General features: G+C 43.2%; 1 protein-coding gene across 2 annotated transcripts in view; it reads right to left on the reverse strand.

Annotated features, from left to right (window-relative positions):
• Positions 1 to 21,771, reverse strand: part of rargb (retinoic acid receptor, gamma b) — a 64,748-nt gene that overhangs the window by 26,978 nt on the left and 15,999 nt on the right. For both annotated transcript variants that reach the window (XM_082156490.1, XM_082156489.1), the window contains exon 2: positions 19,711 to 20,107. In XM_082156490.1, coding sequence (XP_082012616.1) covers positions 19,711 to 19,867 — 157 coding nt within the window. In that variant the 5' untranslated portion in view covers positions 19,868 to 20,107. The remainder of the gene's footprint in view (positions 1 to 19,710; positions 20,108 to 21,771) is intronic.

Here is a 21,771-nt window from a genome sequence, read left to right on the forward strand (position 1 = left end):
AGGGATAGGGTTAGACCGCTAGGAGGCGCCTTCTGGCCCATTTCTATCTGCGTCTCATATTGACGCTAAAGGGTGCCATGTGCGTTCGATGTAGACGAAATGTCAAAAGCGTCAATATATGACGCCTTGGGATGAGAACGGGCTGGGAAAAACACTTTTAGATATGTAATTTTGGTGATCAGAGATGAGTTTTAAGGGATGAACTTATTGGCTACTAAATTAAATTGAACCCTGATTTTTGTCAAAAAGCCTTTTATGAAAGATTTGAAAAAAAGTTTTCAAAATATTAAAGTTGTATGTTTTTTTTTTTATCTTACGGAAATCGATAAACAACTTTGAATTACTGTAATATTGATACAAGGAGCCACTTCTTCAATTCTGACTTTTATCCAAAAAGTTCAAAAATCATATATACAGAACATTTTAAACAAAAGACACAAAACGAAGAAAAAACATTTAAGATTCTCTAGCATTTAAATGTTAGTATATGCAAATATATGTGTAACATTCTATGCTGAAATTCATGTTAATTCAGTTCAACTTTTCACTCAGACTGTTCACTCAAGTATATTCCAATAATATAATTTGTAATGAAACAATTTGTATTTAACTAAGAAAACACAAAAAGCATTTTCACTAGTGGTCTTGGACCTTTTGGCCAATGATTTTAAATGATTTTAACTTACGGAAAATGAACAGAAATTAATAATATGTCTTAATGTTATCCTAATCTTATATTGTAGTTGTTTTTTTCCAATTTGATCTCTAAACAAATAAACACAACGATTTTATTAATAATGGGTCTCAATATAGGCATAAATACAATACATTACATAGATGTAATGATGTTACATTACATGATGTGCTGTGATAGCCTTTTGCACTTTAGTGCTGCTTAACAGTCAACTATAACAATTAAAATATTCATATAGCAACACACACAAAAAAAAAACCATAAACATGAGGAATATTTCCATCTGCAGTATTTCAGATCGCATTCCTCCCTCTTCTACTGTTCACTTCCTGTCCTTTCTCAATAAAATTGCATAAAATAAAAGGTCATAGATTAACTGAAAGTTTCCATCCAGTTCTACAGAGAAGAAATATGCTTTGGTTTGACTGTGAAGGGTTATGGATGTACAGTGTGACTATTTGAAGACTTTCGCCACATTAAAGCGACTCAAGCTCTTCAAGCCTGTCTTTCAGTGATGTTTTGACTGTCATCATCATCATCATCATCATCGCCCCAAACCCTCACCTCACCTCACCTCTCCTCCACGGGTTTACTACATCATCTTTATTTTTCTCTCATTTCATCAAGTGCACCACAACTTAATGCTGTCCAGATCTGCGGTAACTCTTCCAATCCGTCGCTACTGAAATATGCCGAAATCTACGTCAACTGTCCCTGTTGACTCTGTATTGCATTTCTTTATTCTTCTAAACTTGACTTGACCCAGCCAAAGTCTGCATCAAATGTTCTTACTTTGACATGTTTTTCATAGTGTTGTGCATTATTTAGAAAGCAGTGCTAAAGGATGATAAAAAAACGTTTCACGTATTTACAGACTGTGTCAGTGAGGAAACTGTGAGTTAATAATGACAGAGATGTTTTTGTGTTGTTTTTATGTAATGTCCAGACATTTCAGCTTGTCATTTTCCTAAGTAAAACAACATGTAATCTATTTATATTAAGACTAATTGTTAGTGTTTTGAAATAAGCAATTTCCCCTGTTTGTTGCATTTCTGCAGCATAGCACTTTGAATCAAATGTAATCGCTGACTCATGAGTCTCATTATAATCACATTTCCTCCAGAGAAGTGTGAGAGGAGAAGAGTGGCATGAAATTCACACAAACCCACAGCCTATATGATCCACCTTCCCTGCTTTTCCCTTTTCCTCCCCTCATTCACGAGGACTGAACTCTTAAAGCCAGCCCCAGTGGGGTGCTAACTTTCCCCCAAAACTTCTGCCCTCCCTCCCTCCCTCCCTCTCTCTCTCTCTCTCTCTCTCTCGTTCACTCACTCTCTCTGGCGCCTGGTTCTCTATGCCTGCCTCACTCAACTCTTTGGGCCCTATCATACATCCGGTGCAATGCAGCGCCAGGCGTGACAAAAGTGAGTTTTGCTGATTTCAGTCCGACGCAGTTTTCATTTTCACGTCCTGTGCCACGTTGTTTAAATAGCAAATGCATTTGCACCTATTTGTGCGCCCATGGGCTGCTGGTGTGAAAACGAGGTGTGTTCAGGCGCATTGTTGGAGCGTTGCTATTTTGAGGAATCAGAAATAGACTGAGCCAGTCAATGGTGCAATATTTTTTTTGTTATTTAAAGAGCGCATTAGTAATGTGCGCCTATAGGCGTGTACACTCTGCTTATTACACGCACACTCTGCTTATTATACACACAGGGATGCGCAGCAGCACACAAATATGTCAAATATCAAAAATAAGAGGATTACAATGTAAAAGATTATTATTGTGTACATAAAGATATGGGGGAATCCGGCTTGTCCCGTAGATGGTCTGCTTGCGCTTTACCCTCACACACACACACACACACACACACTCACACTCACACTCACACTCACACACACTCACACACACACAGCTTTAACCTTGTGCACGAGCAGATCCGTTTCCTCGCTAGAGAAGCATTCAGTTTTTCTGCTTGCAAATTCCGTCATGTAAATAGCGAATTAAAGGGAATGGGAGAAGAGACTCTGATTAACGCACGTAAATCCCAAAACACACCCATTACTCATTACTATAAGAGAATATGGACAACCCTTTTAGACTTAGACCATGCGACGGGAGCGCCGACCATTTTTCCCATCGTTAAACTAGCAAAAGTGGATTCGGACTCACACTAATGGCGCTTTTCCATTACCAGTACCAGCTCAACTCGACTCGACTCGACTCGACTCGACTCGACTCGACTCGACTCGACTCGACTCAGCTCGGCTCGGCTCGCTTTTCGCTCCGTTTTCCATTGCAGATAGTACCTCCACAATAGTACCTGGTCGTCATAGCGACGCCGCAGGAAACTGCCGTGACTTAATCTTTTACGCGAGACGCGCGAGACACACCCGCTACCCAAACACACACACAGGACAATGGAGGAAATCGAGTGTATGCTGTTTTTGGATGTTTTTGTTTTTGTTGTTTTTTATTCAGGATACTCCGTCTGGCGCGTGCAATGATGACGCAGTGAATAGTGACGATTCTCTCTGACCAATCAGCAGTCTGCTGTGTTTTCACGTCACATTTTAGTATCGCCTCAGCTCGCTCAGAACCCCGCCGGAAGTGGTACGAAAAAAAGTACCTGGAAGCAGGTACAGGTACAACTTTTACACAGTGGAAAACCAAACAGAGCCGAGTCGAGTCGAGCCGAGCCGAGGCGAGCTGGTACTGTGTAGTGGAAAAGCGCCATTAGTGCTCTTACGCCGTGTGCTTTAGACCATGCGCTTAGATCCTTAAAATAGGGCCCTTTGTCTGTTTTTTTCATTGTGCCACTTGTTTATTCCCCTAATTTTCCTAATACCCAGTTGGTTAAACTTTATTTCGATGGTCCAATTTAGGAATTCTACTAACTTTGCACATGCATGTCAACTAAGGGGACGTTTACACGACAACAATGTACTAAAGACGGAAAACTTTTTTCTTTACATTTTGAAAAGACACAAAAAAAAAAAAATCCCTGTTGAGATGGAATCCCGAAAATGACTAAAAACGCTGTATTATGCATGCCAGGCCAGTAGTCAGCAATGCCAATTTGTACAGAAACATTCTTCTACAGAGCGGTGAATACAAACAATCAAGATGGTGAAAGCATGTTGTGTTCATGTTCATGTTGTGAAAGTGTTAATAAACACTTGTTGTTGTGGTTGTCAAGTATTTGTACATGACTATAGACACACATGTGCATGATGTTGCCGTTTTCACAAAAACATAGTTTACAAGGAGGAGATAATGGTATGGTTCCCCTTCGAGGGAACTCGCACTGCGTCGTCGTCGTGACGACACTATGGGAACGCCCCCAGCGTAACGCATCTGAAGCATGAATGAAATCTGTCCAATCCTGATAGGTGCTGCGTCATGACGTAGTAGATGACGGCATGCCCGGAAGATACAAAGGGACGCTGGCTCAAACACACGTTAGCTTTTTGCTCTTCAGCTAAAGCGCTCTGTGTTCTGTGAGTCTTATTTGGTGTTGTTTGTCCAGGTTTTCACAAGCATTATTATCAATGGCAAGCGAGCAGTTTAAAAGGTGTGTGCACCCGTGTCCACGTTTCATTTCGGGCACGGACACACACCTCATGTGTGTGCATTGTCTCGGCGCGCAGCACGCTAGAGCGGCTCTCGAGGGAGCCGCTTGTAGCGAGTGTGAGAAGCTGCCGCTGAGGGTATTGCGCTCGCAGCTTGCTATATTTGATCAGCTCGGCCAAGCTCGCGAGCCTCGTGGTTCTGGGCCCGCCGTTGCCGAGGCAGCGCGGCGCCGCAGATCATGGGGTTCGCAGATGGATCTTTCAGCGGGACATGGGACTGATTCGTCATCTTCCCAGTCCTCGTCTGAAGATTCTGACGCTCTCCCGCCTCGTGTGGAAGCCCGCGATGCGGCTTCTTCCCGCGAGGTGGAGGCACCGATGCTTCAGCTATCAGGCTCTGAGGGGTCAGATGCTGTGAGCATCGAGGCGGGTGTTATGGAGCCCCATCCACCGCTTCATACACCCGCTCAAGAAGAGCTGGTGGAGGTTTTGACCCGCGCTGTGGCCAAATTAAATATAAATTGGCCACAGGAAGAACCTGTAGTCCAGCCATCTAGTAAACTGGATGAGAGGTTCTTTAAGCGCCGGGCTCAGCCTCCACGCCGGGGCCTTCCGTTTTTTCCTGACTTGCACAATGAGTTGTGCAAGTCGTGGGAAAAACCTTATTCAGCCAGGCTCTCCAATCCCCCAGTGCTCGATTTCGCTAATGTACTGGGGGCGGCTGAGCACGGTTATGGGAAGATCCCTCGGGTAGAGGAAGCTCTCGCGAGCTATCTTTCTCCCGAGGCCGCATCTTCCCTGAAGGCCCCGGTATTGCCCACCAAGCCATGCCGAGAAACATCTTCTCTGGTGGGCAGAGCTTTTATGGCGGCCGGGCGGGCTGGTAGCTGCCTGCATACCATGGCGGTATTGCAGGCTTATCAAGCTGATCTCCTCAAAGAGCTAGACGAAGGCGAGGGTCCTTCCCCTGATGATATTTTGGAACTGAGGAAGGCTACTGATTTATCTCTACGCATTACCAAAGAGACGGCCCGTGCAATCGGCCTCTATGGCTGGTCTGGTATGCGTAGAGAGACATCTCTGGCAAAATTTATCAGGGATGAAGGAGAGGGAGAAGCACTTTCTTCTCGACTCTCCGATTTCGCCTTCTGGCCTCTTCGGCGGCGCGGTTGATTCCGTAGTCGAGAGGTTTCAGGAGGTGAAAAAGCAGTCAGCTGCCTTCCATCAGTACCTCCCTCGCCGTCCTAGCTCTTCGGGGAAGACTGCCGCAAAAGGGCAGTCTCAGCTGTCTACCAGCTCCTTGCACCGTCAGGTGCAGAAAGAGAGTGTCGCCGCCCGCGCCCCTCCTGAGGGAGCCTGGCAAAGGAGGCGACGCTCTCGAGGTACCGCTGAGAGCTGTCCCCCCCCGGGATGGAGCGATTGAGGTCGCCTCCGTCCCGGAGCTCTCGGGGAATCAGTGCTGTGCTCCCGCCGTCCAGTACGCTTCGGGCCACACTGATTTCCCGCGCACGCACGCCGCTCCAGCCACCTCAAGTAAGACCTGCGGCTGGGCAGCGAACGCGTACGCACACCGAAAATCATTCTCGACTGCTCCCTGCCGGTCAGCCGCTTCAGGGGGTCGGGAACGAGGCTCGGTTGACACCCGAGGCCAGCCTCGAGAGGCTGGTTCCCTTAGTAGATTATCTTGGCGCATGGTCATGCCTTCCGAATATATCTGCGTGGGCCCTGCGTACTGTAGAGCTGGGTTACAGACTGCAGTTCAGCTCCCCTCCCCCGAAGTTCAACGGGGTGGTCTGGACTGTGGTCGGCCCAGAGCAGGTTCGAGTTATGGAACAGGAAGTTCAATCCCTGTTGGTCAAGGAGGCCATAGAACGTGTTCCTCTGCCAGACAGGGAGTCCGGGTTCTACAGCCGGTACTTCATAGTTCCCAAGAAGGATGGGGGGTTGCGTCCAATAATAGATCTCAGGCACTTGAATCGTTCTCTGAGGAGATTCAGGTTCAAGATGCTCACAATTCCAGCCGTCGTGAGTCAGATCCAGTTCGAGGACTGGTTCGTCACGATAGATCTGAAGGACGCATACTTCCATATCTCCATCCTTCCATGTCACAGGAAGTTCCTGAGGTTCACTTTCGGGGACGAAGCGTACCAATATCGGGTTCTTCCCTTTGGCCTAGCTCTCTCCCCTCGCACCTTCACCAAGTGCATGGATGCAGTGCTGGCTCCGCTGAGACTCCAGGGCATTTGTGTACTCAATTACATCGACGACTGGCTAATATTAGCCGAGTCGTACGATATGGCAGTTCGACATCGAGATGTCGTTCTCGCTCATATCAGGTGCTTGGGGCTGAGACTCAACACGAAGAAAAGCGTGTTGACGCCCTCCCAGAGGACTACGTTCCTGGGAGTGGTATGGGACTCCACGACGATGCGGGCACAAATGTCTCCTGCTCGGGTGGGTTCCATACAGGCGTTGGTCTCCAGAGTGAAGCTAGGCCACAACCTCACTGTGAAGCAGTTTCAAATACTGCTGGGGCACATGGCAGCAGCGTCCAACGTCATACCTTTTGGCCTGCTACACATGAGACCCCTACAGTGGTGGTTGAGAGCCAAGGGGTTTTCCCCGAGGGGAAATCCGTTCCGTATGATCAGAGTAACGCGCAGATGCCTTCGTTCTCTCGTCATATGGAGGAAACCTTGGTTCCTGTCCCAGGGACCAGTACTGGGAGCATCATGTTGCCGGAAAACCGTTTCAACAGATGCCTCCCTTACTGGTTGGGGCGCGGTCATGGACGGCCGCTTTGCGAGAGGTCTGTGGGAGACCCGGCACTCTTCTTGGCACATCAATTGCCTGGAAATGCTGCTTACTGCTTAACGTCCTTTACACCCCTGCAGGGTTTGGACGACATCCTGTGTAATGCACCTCCATTGTACTCGGTCCATAGCCAAGGTTTGAATATGTCCTTGCCATTCTTTGTCATATTTCTTTCTACTCAATCCAAAGGGTACCATGATAAAGGATTCGGCAGCCTTGTGAAAGTATCTTTTCGTTGTCATACGAACGCCTCCTTTAGGGCGTTTCCAAAGAGGGCCAGGAATGGCCATAAAAGTTTGTAATGGTAGGCGATTATTTTGCATACGTAAAACATGTCCAATCCATTTCCAGCGGCGTTGCATAAGCACTGAAGACAGGGACTCCTTTAGGCCACAGCATTCACGGACCTGTTCATTTGAGATGAAGTCAGACCAACTGATTTTGGCTATGCGTCTTAGGCAGCGGTGGTCGAATATTTCCATCCTTTTTTGTTGGTCAGCTTTCAGAGGCCACGTTTCAGAGGCATACAGTAGTGTCGCCCGAACTATAGCACAATATATTCTTGTTTTTGTTTTGATTCGGATGTCACGTCTATTCCATAAATATTTCAGTGCCGCAAAGATTGAGGAAGCTCTTTGTATTCTTATTTGAACTTCTTCATCCGAGCTTCCTATTAGGGCAATGTTGCTTCCTAGATATGTGAATGAGGTGACAAGTTCCATTGGTTCATTTTCGATGGTTAGGTTATTATTGGGGTTTATGGGGTCAGTATTAGCAGTCATGTATTTAGATTTTTGGCAGTTTAATTTCAGACCAACAGAAGCTGCCATTTGGGTAATGTGGTCAATCATTATTTGCATGGAATCCATTGACTCTGCAAGGACTGCTATATCATCTGCAAATGTAAGATCAGTAATCGGTCGTTCTGATGGGTAAATGGTTACTCCAATAGGGTTATCGTCTAGCGCTTTTTTAAGCACATGGTCAATGACAATGTTAAAGAGGCAAGGTGAAAGTATGCCCCCTTGTCGCACCCCTGTTTTAGTGGCAAATGCTGGCGGCCTACAAAGCTCTGAGGAGCTTTTTCCCAGACCTCCGCGGCCACCATGTCCTGATACGCTCGGACAACACTTCCGTTGTCGCGTATCTGAATCACCAGGGGTGTCTGAGGTCGCGCCCTCTATGCAGATTGGCACACCAGATCCTCCTGTGGTCCCAGGGGAAAATATCGTCTCTCAGAGCGATGTACGTCCCCGGGGACCAAAATCAGGGAGCAGACGTCCTGTCGAGGCAGGGGCTGAGGCCCGGGGAGTGGCGACTCCACCCAGAGGTGGTAAAAGCCATATGCGTGAGATTTGGCCCGGTGGAAGTGGATCTCTTTGCGTCTCAAGAGACGTCCCACTGTCCACTGTGGTTCTCTCTCAGACATCCAGCTCCGCTGGGGCTGGATGCCATGATGCAGACGTGGCCGAGGCTGCGTCTGTACGCATTTCCCCCGATCGCTCTGCTCCCGGGAGTCTTGGAGCGGGTTCGCCGAGAGGGGATCAGTCTACTTTTAGTAGCACCCCGCTGGCCGACCCGAGTTTGGTTCTCGGACATTATAGCTCTGCTAGACGGCCTCCCGTGGCAGGTCCCTCTGAGGAGGGATCTGCTGTCTCAGGCAGGGGGCACAATATTTCACCCCCGGCCAGAGCTGTGGAACCTTTGGGTCTGGCCCCTGAGGGGGCTCGGTACCTAGAGGCTGGCCTGTCAGCAGATGTTGTCGAGACCTTACTCAGCTCCAGGGCTCCCTCTACCAGGAGACTGTACAGCCTGAAGTGGAATGTGTTTTCCACTTGGTGTAGAGAGCGTGAGGTGGACCCAGTTAACTGCCCAGTGGCTTCAGTGCTGGAGTTCCTCCAAGATCGTTTCTCCGCCGGTCTTACCCCGTCCACACTTAAGGTGTATGTGGCTGCCATTGCGGCTTTCCACTCGCCTATAGGTGAGGGGCCTTTGGGGAAGCACCATCTGGTTGTACGTTTCCTCCGTGGGGCTCGGAGGATGAGGCCTGCGGCTCGCTCCAGAGTTCCAACCTGGGACCTGGCGGTGGTACTTGAAGGGTTGGCTGAGGCCCCCTTCGAGCCACTGGAGTCGGCTGAGGCAAAGAACCTGACCCTTAAGGTGGCCTTTCTCCTTGCTATCACCTCTCTGAGGAGAGTGAGGGATCTCCAGGCCTTGGCTATAATGCCAACTTGCCTGGAGTTTGCCCCTGGCGGAGTTAAGGCCATCTTACACCCTAGACCGGGCTATGTGCCCAAGGTGCCATTTAATGTGGCACGGTCAGTGGTTCTTCAGGCATTCCATCCTCCACCTCACGTGACGGCGGAAGAGGGGAGACTTCACCTGCTCTGCCCGGTCAGAGCCCTGTGAGTGTACCTTGAGAGGTCCTCTCAGTGGAGGAAGTCAGACCAGTTGTTGGTGTGCTTTGGTTCACCCAAGAAAGGGCTGCCTGCATCCAAGCAGACAATCAGTAATTGGATTGTTCAGGCTATAGCCATGGCTTATCAGGTGCGCAGTCTGCCTTCACCTATAGCTGTGAGGGCTCATTCTACCAGGAGCATGGCCTCCTCGGTAGCCCTCCTTTCTGGGGCCTCGCTTCAAGATATTTGCGAAGCGGCTGGGTGGGCCACTCCACACACCTTCATAAGATTTTATAGTCTGCAACTCCCTGTGACGCCTGGCGCCAGAGTGATCGCGTCCTAAGTGTGCCTGGTCTCCCAGCTTCACACTAGGGTGGCGTGCTTATGGTGTGGCATAGTGGGCATTGCGTTCCCATAGTGTCGTCACGACGACGACGCAGTGCGAGTTCCCTCGAAGGGGAACGTCTCGGGTTACGACTGTAACCCTTGTTCCCCGAGAAGGGAACGAGACACTGCGTCTCGCCGCCACACCTACCACGTTCAGAGCGCTTGCTTCATCGCAAAGTAGCTAACGTGTGTTTGAGCCAGCGTCCCTTTGTATCTTCCGGGCATGCCGTCATCTACTACGTCATGACGCAGCACCAATCAGGATTGGACAGATTTCATTCATGCTTCAGATGCGTTACGCTGGGGGCGTTCCCATAGTGTCGTCACGACGACGACGCAGTGTCTCGTTCCCTTCTCGGGGAACAAGGGTTACAGTCGTAACCCGAGACGTTTTCAAAAACGTGCACTTTTAAGTTTGCATTCTCAGGCTCCCAAAATGGAATTGTCGTTTAAATGAACAGCCAAAATGCATAAAAGATTTTCAGTTTATAGTTGAAAACAATGTCGTGTAAACGGCCCCTCACTCTCATTAAAGTATTAGTAGACTTTTAGGTTAGGGTTTGGGTTAGAATAAGTTGACATGTAGTTGCAAAGTTACTTATAATCAGTAGAATGTGTGTTGAGGAGAATCAAAGTAAAAGTATTTTCAGATATCAAAGCTACACTGTGTAATATTTTAAGTTGATTTTTAGCAAAAAACACTTTGTTCTTTCAAAATTATACATTCTCATTAATGTGTAATCACTTCAACCAACTAATCAAGTATTCTTGTAAGTGTATAATCTACAATTTAGAATACATACGAGAGAGTCGCTCGAATGGCGGAAGCCATGTTGCGCCTCCATCTTGAAAATACATTAGCCAAAGAGGGACATTCCTGGAAATTCAAGCTTCGCCTTTCGCGTTTTTACACTCAGTGGCGCCGTGACGAATGCGAGGGGGAGATTACTCGCAACTGCCGGCAGATTTGAAATAATACGGCCACCGTAGGAGTTAAAACGCCCTCGGAAAGGGAGGAGCTAGAAAGTAATATTCAGTTGGTAGTCATATACAATTTCACCGCTAGATGGGAGAAAATCCTACACAGTGTAGCTTTAAACAGACAGTCTATTAATACTCTAATGACTGCTAGTTGACATGTAGTTGCAAAGTTACTTATAGTTAGTAGAATGGACCATTGAAAAAGTTTTTATATCAATTGTTTTATTCATGACTTTTACATACAAGAGAATGTGTTTGTGGAGTTTTTTGCAGGGTTACTCTTTTTTTTATTGTTAGTTCATCTTAACGTATAATTAATGAATAAAATTTCTTCCAACACATTTGAGGGGGAAAAAGTGTCTCTTAGGTTACTAACTAGAGTTATTTTATATTTGGGAAATGCAGCACAAATACACTATGTTCTACCTAAGAGAATAAAAATAAAAAATAAAGTTTTATATCGAAACACTACATTGTAGAAAAATTTTATGTTCAAAACTTTTTTCTTTTGTCAATATCTGTTCATGTTTATATAGTCTATAGACGTCTTACATACATTTGGCAATGCAGAGACAAAAACAAAACAAAAAAAAAGCATCAGCCAATATACAATGTACACAATACACAATACATGACAAGTGCTTTTCCTGTCATTTTTGTACTAAACATTTTTTTTATGCATTTTCACTAAAATGGAACAAAAACACCCATGCTTTTCTTTCTCCTGCCTTCCCATTCTGTAGACATCTGTTAATCCGCACATACGTTACCCCCTATTTCACCCCATACCTTTGCTCTCTCTGCCTCAACATTTTCACCTGTCTTTCAACACGTCCCCCTCCTTCTCTTGCTTTTCTCATTCTCTTGTTCTCTCTCTCTCTTTCTCTCTCTCTCTCTCTCACACACACACACACACACACACACACACACACACACTCCTCAGTGACACACAGCAGGGAGCAGCACTGCACAGTCTCAGCCAGTTCTGTTCTCTCCACACCTTGAGGCAATTACACCCCCTTCAAACACACACACACACACACACACACACACACACTCGCGGGCCAAGGCTCGAGGACTGCAGAAAGGAAAGGGGAATGCAGACAGGAAAAGGTGCCCCATTCTGTCTCTTTCTCTCTGTCTCTTTCTCAGGCCTTCCTGCTTTTCATCGATCTGCCAATCATTCCTGTCCATCTGTGCCCCTGCTCCCTTTCTATCTTTTTATTTTTTTGTATATTGTCTCTGTCTTTGTCCATTGGCGTCAGTGCCTCATCTGCAGGATCTTGCAGAATCAAACTTATGTTTTTTTACTGCCGAGCACTAGCGTCATGGGATGCCCAGACAGACGGAACAAACCCTGCTCTGTTCAAACAACTCGCTCTTCTTCCAGCGAGGAACATAAACCTGGACCTCATCATTTGTGGCTGGAGCTACGCAGCGTTTGGGTTTGGATTTCTGACTGCATGTGTGCTGGATTTGCTTGTATTGGAATGTGTGGTTCCTTGGGGGTCTGTAGTGTGTGTGTCTGTGTTTGTCTGTGTGTGTGTGTGTGTGTGTGTGTGTGTGTGTGTGTGTGTGTGTGTGTGTGTGTGTGTGTGTGTGTGTGTGTGTGTGTGTGTGTGTGTGTGTGTGTGTGTGTGTGTGTGTGTGTGTGTGTGTGTGTGTGTGTGTGTGTGTGTGTGTGTGTGTGTTGTGTGCCGGTCATGAATTGTAATCTGACCCTCAAGGGGGAAAACAGTCTTCTCTGCATTACAGGGCACTTATGTACACATACAAACATTTGCAAATGTGCAATTAACTACATTTCCATTGCTAATAAATCTGCAAAAGTTCATTCAAAGGAGAAGTCAGCTATGTAGAAGTTGACTATGGGTATGGTTTACTAAACCTTTCCATAAAAGCGATAATGGGATCTACTAACGACGTGCAAATGAAAGAACACAGATGCAGCCGAATCATTTCCATAATGATAAACACAATCTACCAAGCGCAGATTAGCGTAGGCCTCTGATAATCATGTGTGGGGGATCTACTAACAGGCGCAAAATGGGTTAAGAGATGCTTCTTTTTTTTTTGCCAAACACCAGTAAATTGACGCAAACCTTAGTAAATCACCTTGCATGATTCATTTAAGTACTCTCTTCCAAGAAATTTTGCACCTGAAAGGAAAACTCCTACAAATGCATAAGCCGCAAAAATAACTGTCCAAGCCTTTTCAGTGCTAATGTTTCACTGCGTGTCTTCAGTAAATCCCGACAGTAGTTTTAAACGCCGAAAGAGGGCTTGCACTGACGCAAGCTGTTAGTAAATCTGGCCCTTACACTGTAAAAAAATATTTTCAAAGTCGTAAATAAAAGTACATTTACTAACAATTTCTGAGTGAAAAATCGTACACCTAATTTGGTCCCACTTTATATTAAGTGTCTTGAACTACCATGTACCTACATAAAAAGTAACAATAATTGTTATGCACAAATTGCACAATGCACTTATTGTGTTGATGTATTGCAGAGCACTGGTGCTGCTACTGATGTGGATACGGGTAAGGTTAGGAAAGGTCTGGTGGTATAGGTAGGGTTAAGGGTGGGTTAAGGGTCAACGGTAATAATAGATGTAATTACAGACATTATTTACAGATGTAATTACATGCAGGTGTTTTTTTTTTTTTATTGAAGTTCGTTGTAAAAACCAAGCGGCAACCTTCCTGTCTCTCTCTCGAATCCAACACGGAAGTGACTTAAACTGCAATTCATCTACTGGCCACTAGAGACAGGCTGCAAAAGAGAGTCAATCCCACAGACCCTCATGTTAAAATGTCCAACTTTACAGCAGAATTTTTTTTTTACAGCCTGGTGCAAAAAGTGGTTTTGGTCTATATAGCTAATTTTGCCCTTCATGACGACTGTGAGGGGGTGAATTTTTTTATAACTCATCCATTTAAATTATGTTAAGTCTTAAAGTTCTGCATAATTAAGGGCGTGGCCACTTGAGTGACAGATGGATTGCCACTGAAGTCACTACTAGCCGTTTGTCTGCTGTCTGTAAGCGTCACGTCACCTCAGCTAATCCGCCTCGCTGCCCCTTTTCGTTTATCCGGGAGTGACGCGCTGCCAAGATGGCGACCTACAGGTGACGTTACTGACACTACGTCCATATTTTGTTACAGACTATTGTAAAAACACAACTACACAATAAGTGCATTGTATCAAGTGATTAATTTAATTATTATTACATAGTTATAAACAGTTAGTTACATAGTTATATTTTTAAATGATGTTGAAATGTTCCTTTTTGGGTGAACTATTCCTGTAACTGGACAAGCAGAAAGATTCCTGCACAGCTCGACAAACGCTACCGGCATAAAAGCGCTCGACTCGCTCCTGTTTTAATGTCAGTAAGTCATGCCAGCTAACTTGTGATGGGACAGCTTCCCTGCAGCATGTGCACAAGCCGGCTGATCTCTATCACCACACACTCCTCTGTCTATCGATGTGCCTTTCTTTCTTTAAAGTTGAACAAATTAAGAAGATAATCCTGTATAACTTGGAAATGTTAATTTTACTCAAATGAGTTTACTAGAATCCTCCATCATGCAAACACTCAATCACTACTTCTAATTTCTCTCTCTCTCTCTCTCTCTCTCTCTCTCTCTCTCTCTCTCTCTCTCTCTCTCTCTCTCTGTCACACACACACACACCACTGGTGGTTTAAAGAATTGGGCCAAACCCCAGAAATTCCACTCCAATTCTATATAAATAAATAGCGAGGCACAATGTGTAGTTTGTGCTTTCCCAGCCTCAGTCCTTCATAACCTCAGCGTTGGCTATCCTCTGCCTCGCTCTTAAAACTAGAAGAATTTGACATTTGTTTCAAATGCTACATCTTTTTTTGAATCACACATTCTGCATTTATGAAACCAGAAGCTCCACGAGATTCCCAAATTCATGTGCAGATAAGTGTGTGTGTGTGTGTGTGTGTGTGTGTGTGTGTGTGTGTGTGTGTGTGTGTGTGTGTGTGTGTGTGTGTGTGTGTGTGTGTGTGTGCAATACAATAGATGTAATCCATTTTGTGCACTACTATTTGAGCGAGAATGTGAGATTACAAACCTCAGTGACTGAAAAGTATTCCATATTTCCCAATGCATTCAATAATATTTGTTAATGAGAGAGAAAACCCCTTCATAATCACAGATAATGATGTCATTAAACTAATATACCATATTTGTCCTTTTTTATTATCAAAGTGCCATTCAAGGAAAGTCTGTTCACTCGGCAGCCATATTTGCAACGCCTCGAGCATCCAAGTCCAAATCCCATCTATTTGAATGGGGGAATCCTGAAATCTCAAAAACTGCTTGTCGAAATCACAATTAAATAACATTTTAAATCAGCAACACAATCTGACATGAACTGTCTCGTAAATGTTGTTTCATATGCTCAGATAACGTTAAAATAATAGCTTAATAGCTTATTTTTCAGTCTAGACCAGGTTATGTGCAGGCATAAGAGCGCATCTCATGAATGAATTAATTTACCAATCAGCGATTGGCTGTTTTATTTAGAAGGCGGGACTGATTCCACCATATTGTGCTTTCCTTCTGCTATTCTTAAGTAATATTAGTGCACCGTCTTTGTATTTCTAAAGTCTTTAGAAACATAAAGTCATATTTTTGAAAATGTTACATTTCAAATTATATATTTTGCCTTGGTGCAAATGCAATATTTTAAATATTAAAGTCCCCCTGCGGTGAAAATCCAGCTTTTAATGTTGTTTATATGTCTATGTGGTGTTTTTAATCTGCTTTAAGACAAACCATGTGTAAGTTCATAAGTCGACAGCATTGCTGAGTATTTTCTCCTTAAAACTGCAGTGAACCAAAGACAGTCTCAAACACACGCTTTGAAATCGCTGGTGTTTCTGACGTCACAAACTACCTTGTAACCAATCAGATCAACGTGTGATCGTCAACCAGTGGATCTCTGAGCGGAGTGAGTGAGTGGAGGCGGGGCTCATTTGCATATTCATAGAACCGCGTATACTAAATGAGGCAAGGGTGTAGAGTTACATTCAAGATATTTTAAGGCATGAATAATTTTTTTTTAAGTAATAAAAAAAAAGAAGTCATTTTGGTGATCAAATTATCGACTACAGGAGGACTTTAAATGTCACATTTACATATTTTTTATATTCTATATTTCACAAGAATAGTTTAAGAACTGATATATTGAAATCTCAAATGTCTACCTACTTTGCAATGTCAGTGTTTCTCTTCTACGTGTTGTGAATGTCAAATTTAAAATTGTAGCTGTACAGAAGTCACAGGTTTTAGGTGCAGACTAAAAGTGTGCAAACTCTACTGGATTTTACTCCGTATTCGTCCAACATTTGATGATGTTAAATCTGAAGCTAATAAAAAGTAAAGTGGTCTTTTATGTACAGTTAATAGAGTTGCTGTCAGTACTGAGGCTGAATGATGTTTCAGCGCTGATGTCATGAGCTGGAAGAGGGTGAGTTGAGTATTTAAGGTGTCCTTAAAGGGATGGTTCACCCAAAAAATTGTATTCTGTCATCATTTACTCAAGTTGTTCCAAACCTCTATGAATTTCTATTTTCTGCTGAACACAAAAGTAGATATTTTGAAGAATGTCGAAGAATGGACCCCACTGACTTCCATAGTATTTTTTATTTTATTTCTATACTATAAAAGTCATTGTGGTCCATCAACTTTTTGTTTACCCATATTCTTCAAAATATCTTCTTTTTTTTTGTTCAACAGAAGAAAGAAATTCATACAGGTTTGAAACAACTTGAGGGTGAGTAAATGCCAACATCATAGAAATAACAGCAAACATTTGTGATACCAAACCTCTGGCCTTAAAACATCAGAGAATCCACCATTAACTGCATGTATTCAATAAGATAAAACTGTACTTACATCCTAATCACATTTACAAAGCTCTTTAGTTAGAAGGTTGTTTATTTTACCATATTACTCGTAATATTTTCTAATATTAACTTAATATTTACATTCACTATATGCACATTTTCTATATGGTATATGGTAAATATGAAAAATATGGTATAATGTTTCCCACAATGCTCTTAATTTCCAATGTCATGAATGAAGATGCTGCAAAGACCCACTGAACAACCTTAAGGCCTAAAACATGCTCTAATCAAATACATGAAATCTTTTAGCTAGGAAACTTGGATTCCCCTTCAGTCGCTCACGTTCGAATTGGCTTGTTCTGTAGACACTCGAAGATGATAGGGCTCCCTGAAGTGATCTCAATTACGTCATCACGTCGACGTAACGTCTCCTGTTCCCTCCTTCAGGGAACCAGGGTTACATTAGTGACCGAGACCGTTTTTGCATTGTTGCATTATGCGATAGATGCATTTTCAGTGCTGCCACAAGGGGCACTATATGCATGCGCATTAACATAAACTGTCTTCTTCTATGGTTAGTTTGCTTTTTTCATCACAACTACTGTCATAATACTGCAACAGGTTGAAAAAATGTTGAGAAAGTCAGTTACAGTGAACGTGTTGTTATTCAGATATAAACACACAGTTTAGTGGCCCATACATTTGAATCTAGCTCTTGAGTACAGTGTTAAAAGTGTTAGATTGGTAGAAAGTGGGTTGGATCATTATTCATATCTGCATTGCACACTTTCATGAGCTTCTGGCCTTATTTTTAAGATGGTGAAGGCTTTAAAACACTCTGTTGACTGTAATGCAAAAGAAACAGCCTGTCCCGCCCGCCTAGCCCATCTGTCTCTCTGTCTGTTCCCACTCTGAAAGAAGAAAGGATAGATTGAGGGATGAGTAGATGTTATCTCATATTAATGGACGTGTGTGTATGAAGGCACCACATAATGAGATAATCTCATGCGGTACTTACAGAGCTGTTGATGCAACTACTTTACTTTTAATACGTTTGTCTCTCATCATGAAAACAAAAGCAGTATTTCATGTATGATACGTCAAACATCCGCTACTTCCTGTGTGTTTTTATTGTGTTTTTTCATTCAAATGTAATCTTTGTTCAGGTCGATGTTTAGTGGTTTATGCCCTTTCACTCTTTCCTGCCTGTAAATGGACATTTTTTGTTTATTCAAAGGATTTGAATTTGCCAGTGTTTGTGTGTGTGTGTGTGTGTGTGTGTGTGTGTGTGTGTGTGTGTGTGTGTGTGTGTGTGTGTGTGTGTGTGTGCACACGCGCGTGTGTGTGTGTGTGTGTGTGTGTGTGTGTGTGTGTGTGTGTGTGTGTGCACGCGCGTGTGTGTGTGTGTGTGTGTGTGTGTGTGTGTGTGTGCACGCGCGTGTGTGTGTGTGTGTGTGTGTGTGTGTGTGTGCACGCGCGTGTGTGTGTGTGTGTGTGTGTGTGTGTGTGTGTGTGTGTGTGTGTGTGTGTGCACGCGCGTGTGTGTGTGTGTGTGTGTGTGTGTGTGTGTGTGTGTGTGTGTGTGTGTGTGTGTGTGTGTGTGTGTGTGTGTGTGTGTGCACGCGCGCGTGTGTGTGTGTGTGTGTGTGTGTGTGTGTGCGTGCGTGCGTGCGTGCGTGCGTGCGTGCGTGTGTGTGTGTGTGCGCGCGCGTGTGTGTGTGTGTGTGTGTGTGTGTGTGTGTGTGTGTGTGTGTGTGTGTGTGTGCGCGCGTGTGAGTGTGTGTGTGTGTGTGTGCGTGTGTGTGTGTGTGTGTGTGTGTGTGTGTGTGTGTGTGTGTGTGTGTGTGTGTGTGTGTGTGTGTGCGTGTTTCAGCTGGATTATTCCAGGAGGTGGTGACTGACATGTGGTCTGCTTGATTCAGCAGATGTGCGTGTCTGAACACGACCAACATCAAGAACAAACCCTGAATCACACAAGCAAACTGCACAAATTCAAATCACACTTTACTGGATGAATCTTATATATTAGCCTCATATATTGTGCTGTTCCTTATACCAAAACCATATTTATATACTTTAAGTCAAAAGTTTGGAATGATTAAGATTTTTTTTTATGTTTTTGAAAGAAGTCTCTTCTGCTCACCAAGGCAGAAAAAACAGCAATACTGTGAAATAGTATTACATTAAATATTAAATATGAATACTTATTTAAAAAATACTTTTTTTAAATATGAAAATAACAGTTTTCTATGTGAATATATTATAACATTTTCAGCATCATTACTCCAGTCTTCAGTGTCACATAATCCTTCAGAAATCATTCTAATATGAGGATTTGCTTCTCAAGATTAATTTATTATAATTATCAAAGCAAACTTTGCAAATATAGTTTTTGCTGCTTAATATTTTTGTAGAAACTGTGATAAAACTCTGAAAAAGTTCAATTAAAAAAATAAAGAAATTAATAATTTTCCTGTAGCTCAAACAGTAGAGCATTGGTGCTAGCAACGCCAAGGTCATGGGTTCGATTCCCAGGGAAAGCAAGAACTGACAAAATGTAAAATGTGTACCTTGAATGCAATGTAAGTCGCTTTGGATAAAAGCGTCTGCCAAATGCATAAATGTAAATGTAATACTTTTATATAACTAATACCTAACCCTAAACATTTAAACTGTTAGAAAATATTTCTATTTAAAAAAATTATATTCTTTTGAAAAATATTTTCATCAAAGATTTCAGTTTTCAAAATGTTAAGCAGCAAAAATGGTTGTCAACATTGAAAATGTATTGATTTTAAGCAGCAAATCAGAATATTATAATGATTTCTGAAGGATCATGTGACACTGAAGACTATGACATATGAAAACAATATCAGCAACATAAGAAAAGAATAAATAGATTTTCTGTGCTACTGCAGACACAAGCTATTAGTTTCAGTGTGTGTAGTTATTCATAAGATGAAAGCTACTTACACAGAGCTGCCATCTCTTTGGGAAGGTCCGCCCCAAATCGTCCAAAGAGGCTGCCATTGGCCAGGAGATCAAAGGGGGAGTGGTTTCTCATTGAGCTGAAGGCAAAGGGGTAGAACCCTGTCATGTGACTCACAGGCCTTTCCCTATTGGTTGCCATTTTGATGATGGCGCTCCTCCAGTGTCCAAAGATGGTGCTATCGTTGAGATGGTGAATTATCTGTCTCTTACCACTATCTCACTTCTCACTCAGGCACTTTTTATTAAAGGAATTATTTTACTAAACTCTATGCGCTAACCGTAAATCCATTATACACTTTTTTTGTTTTGCGTAGCACTGGTTTGGAGGGAAGATGAGCTCAGCAAGTGATCCAAAATTGATGTACAATCCAACAGGTGCCTGGAAAAAAACACAAGAGGGAAACAATTATTTTTTTGTTAGCATGATCTAGTAAATTGGCCACTATGCACTATTTACAACAGTTCAGCACAAATGCCTTCTCATAAAAAAAAAGGAAAAGGGTCAAATATCAAACATAAGACTTATACAATACTGGACATTATTAACATATAAAGCAGAATAATGCAGATTCTGAACTGTCTATATCTGACAGTGGTTTGTGGATGGCGGTGCAGAATGAAAAATGCCTGTTTTCTGGAAAAATTGAAATTTTCCCATAAAATATGCCATCTACAACTGTTCCTAAACTCACACATTTTTTGCTCACTCTTTACTGCGCATTGTGCAGGATGTTGCGAACTGAATGGCGGAAGAAGAAAAAAATCCAATCTGACCGTTCAGATTGAAAGACATTTCCAAGAATCTCAAATTGCAATCTGATTTCAGACTACATATGAATGTGGTTTGGAGTGGGGTTTTTAAAAGCCATATTTCATGTGGTTTTCTGCTGTTTAAACTGTAAACAATGAAATGGATTTGAGCTGGATAAGAAAAAAGAAAAGAAAATCCGCCTGCCTGATCAAAGAAAAAAAATTTGGGAAAAAAATTGTAATTTAGATGATAAAAGAGTAGAGAAATGAAATGAAATGAAACTAGTTCTGCTGAGATTCTGAAGTGTGCAACTGATGGACACTTTACTATCCCATGAGGCCACAGGAGAGGATTTATGAATGACAGTGACACAACGCAACTGACACAGTAAGTCACATGACAGTGACAACATGGTGAATGTAGTATGTCGGGATGTCATTCATACTGCACACATTTATACTTAATAGAACATACTTTTTAAAATGCTCCTAAAGTAAGTTTCAAACCTAATGAGTTTACTGTATGTGATTTCAGATGCAGTGCATGGCTCATTTGAAGCTCCTAAACCAGTTACGACAGATCACTTCTAACACATGACATAAATTTATATGTTTTTAATAAGGGAAAGAAACCACTGAGTTTCATTACTTGAAGGCTTAGTTCACCCAAAAATGAAAATTATCCCATTAATTGCTCCCTCAAGCCATCCTAGGTGTATATGACTTTCTTCTTAGAGCACAATCAGAGTTATATTAAATAATATCCTAGCTCTTCCAAGCTTTATAATGGGAGTGAATGGTACCTGAGATTTGTGAAGCCCAAAAAAAGTGCATCCATCCATTATAAAAGTAAGTGTTACTTTGGATTTTGAACGACTGATTTTGACAGATGAACAATTTGACCTTGAAGAGATATAAAGACGAAACAGCATAATCAAACAGACATGACGCCGTTTGGTTTTAGTGAGAAACACTGTGAAAGAAATTGAAAGCCAAAAAACAGATGAAATGAGGGGGAGAAACAGAGCGAGTCTCTTGTTGGGGCATTCATCTGAACGGCCTCCAAGCCATGAAGTGATTCCAGGCGATGCCATATGATTTAAATCAGAGACACAGCTCAATAAAGCTGCCTCTGTTCGACTGCCACATGCCCAGGGTGGAGGGCACAAACCCCTCCTTCTGCCTCCATCACCACTGATGGAAACTTACAGAGAACAAACCATAAATGGCAAGCTGACTTTCCATATCCTCACACAGATTACAAACACAAATGTTCATAAACCCACATACATG

Source organism: Leuciscus leuciscus (assembly GCF_965113295.1).
Source record: "Leuciscus leuciscus genome assembly, chromosome: 23".
NCBI classification, from domain to species: Eukaryota; Metazoa; Chordata; class Actinopteri; order Cypriniformes; family Leuciscidae; genus Leuciscus; species Leuciscus leuciscus.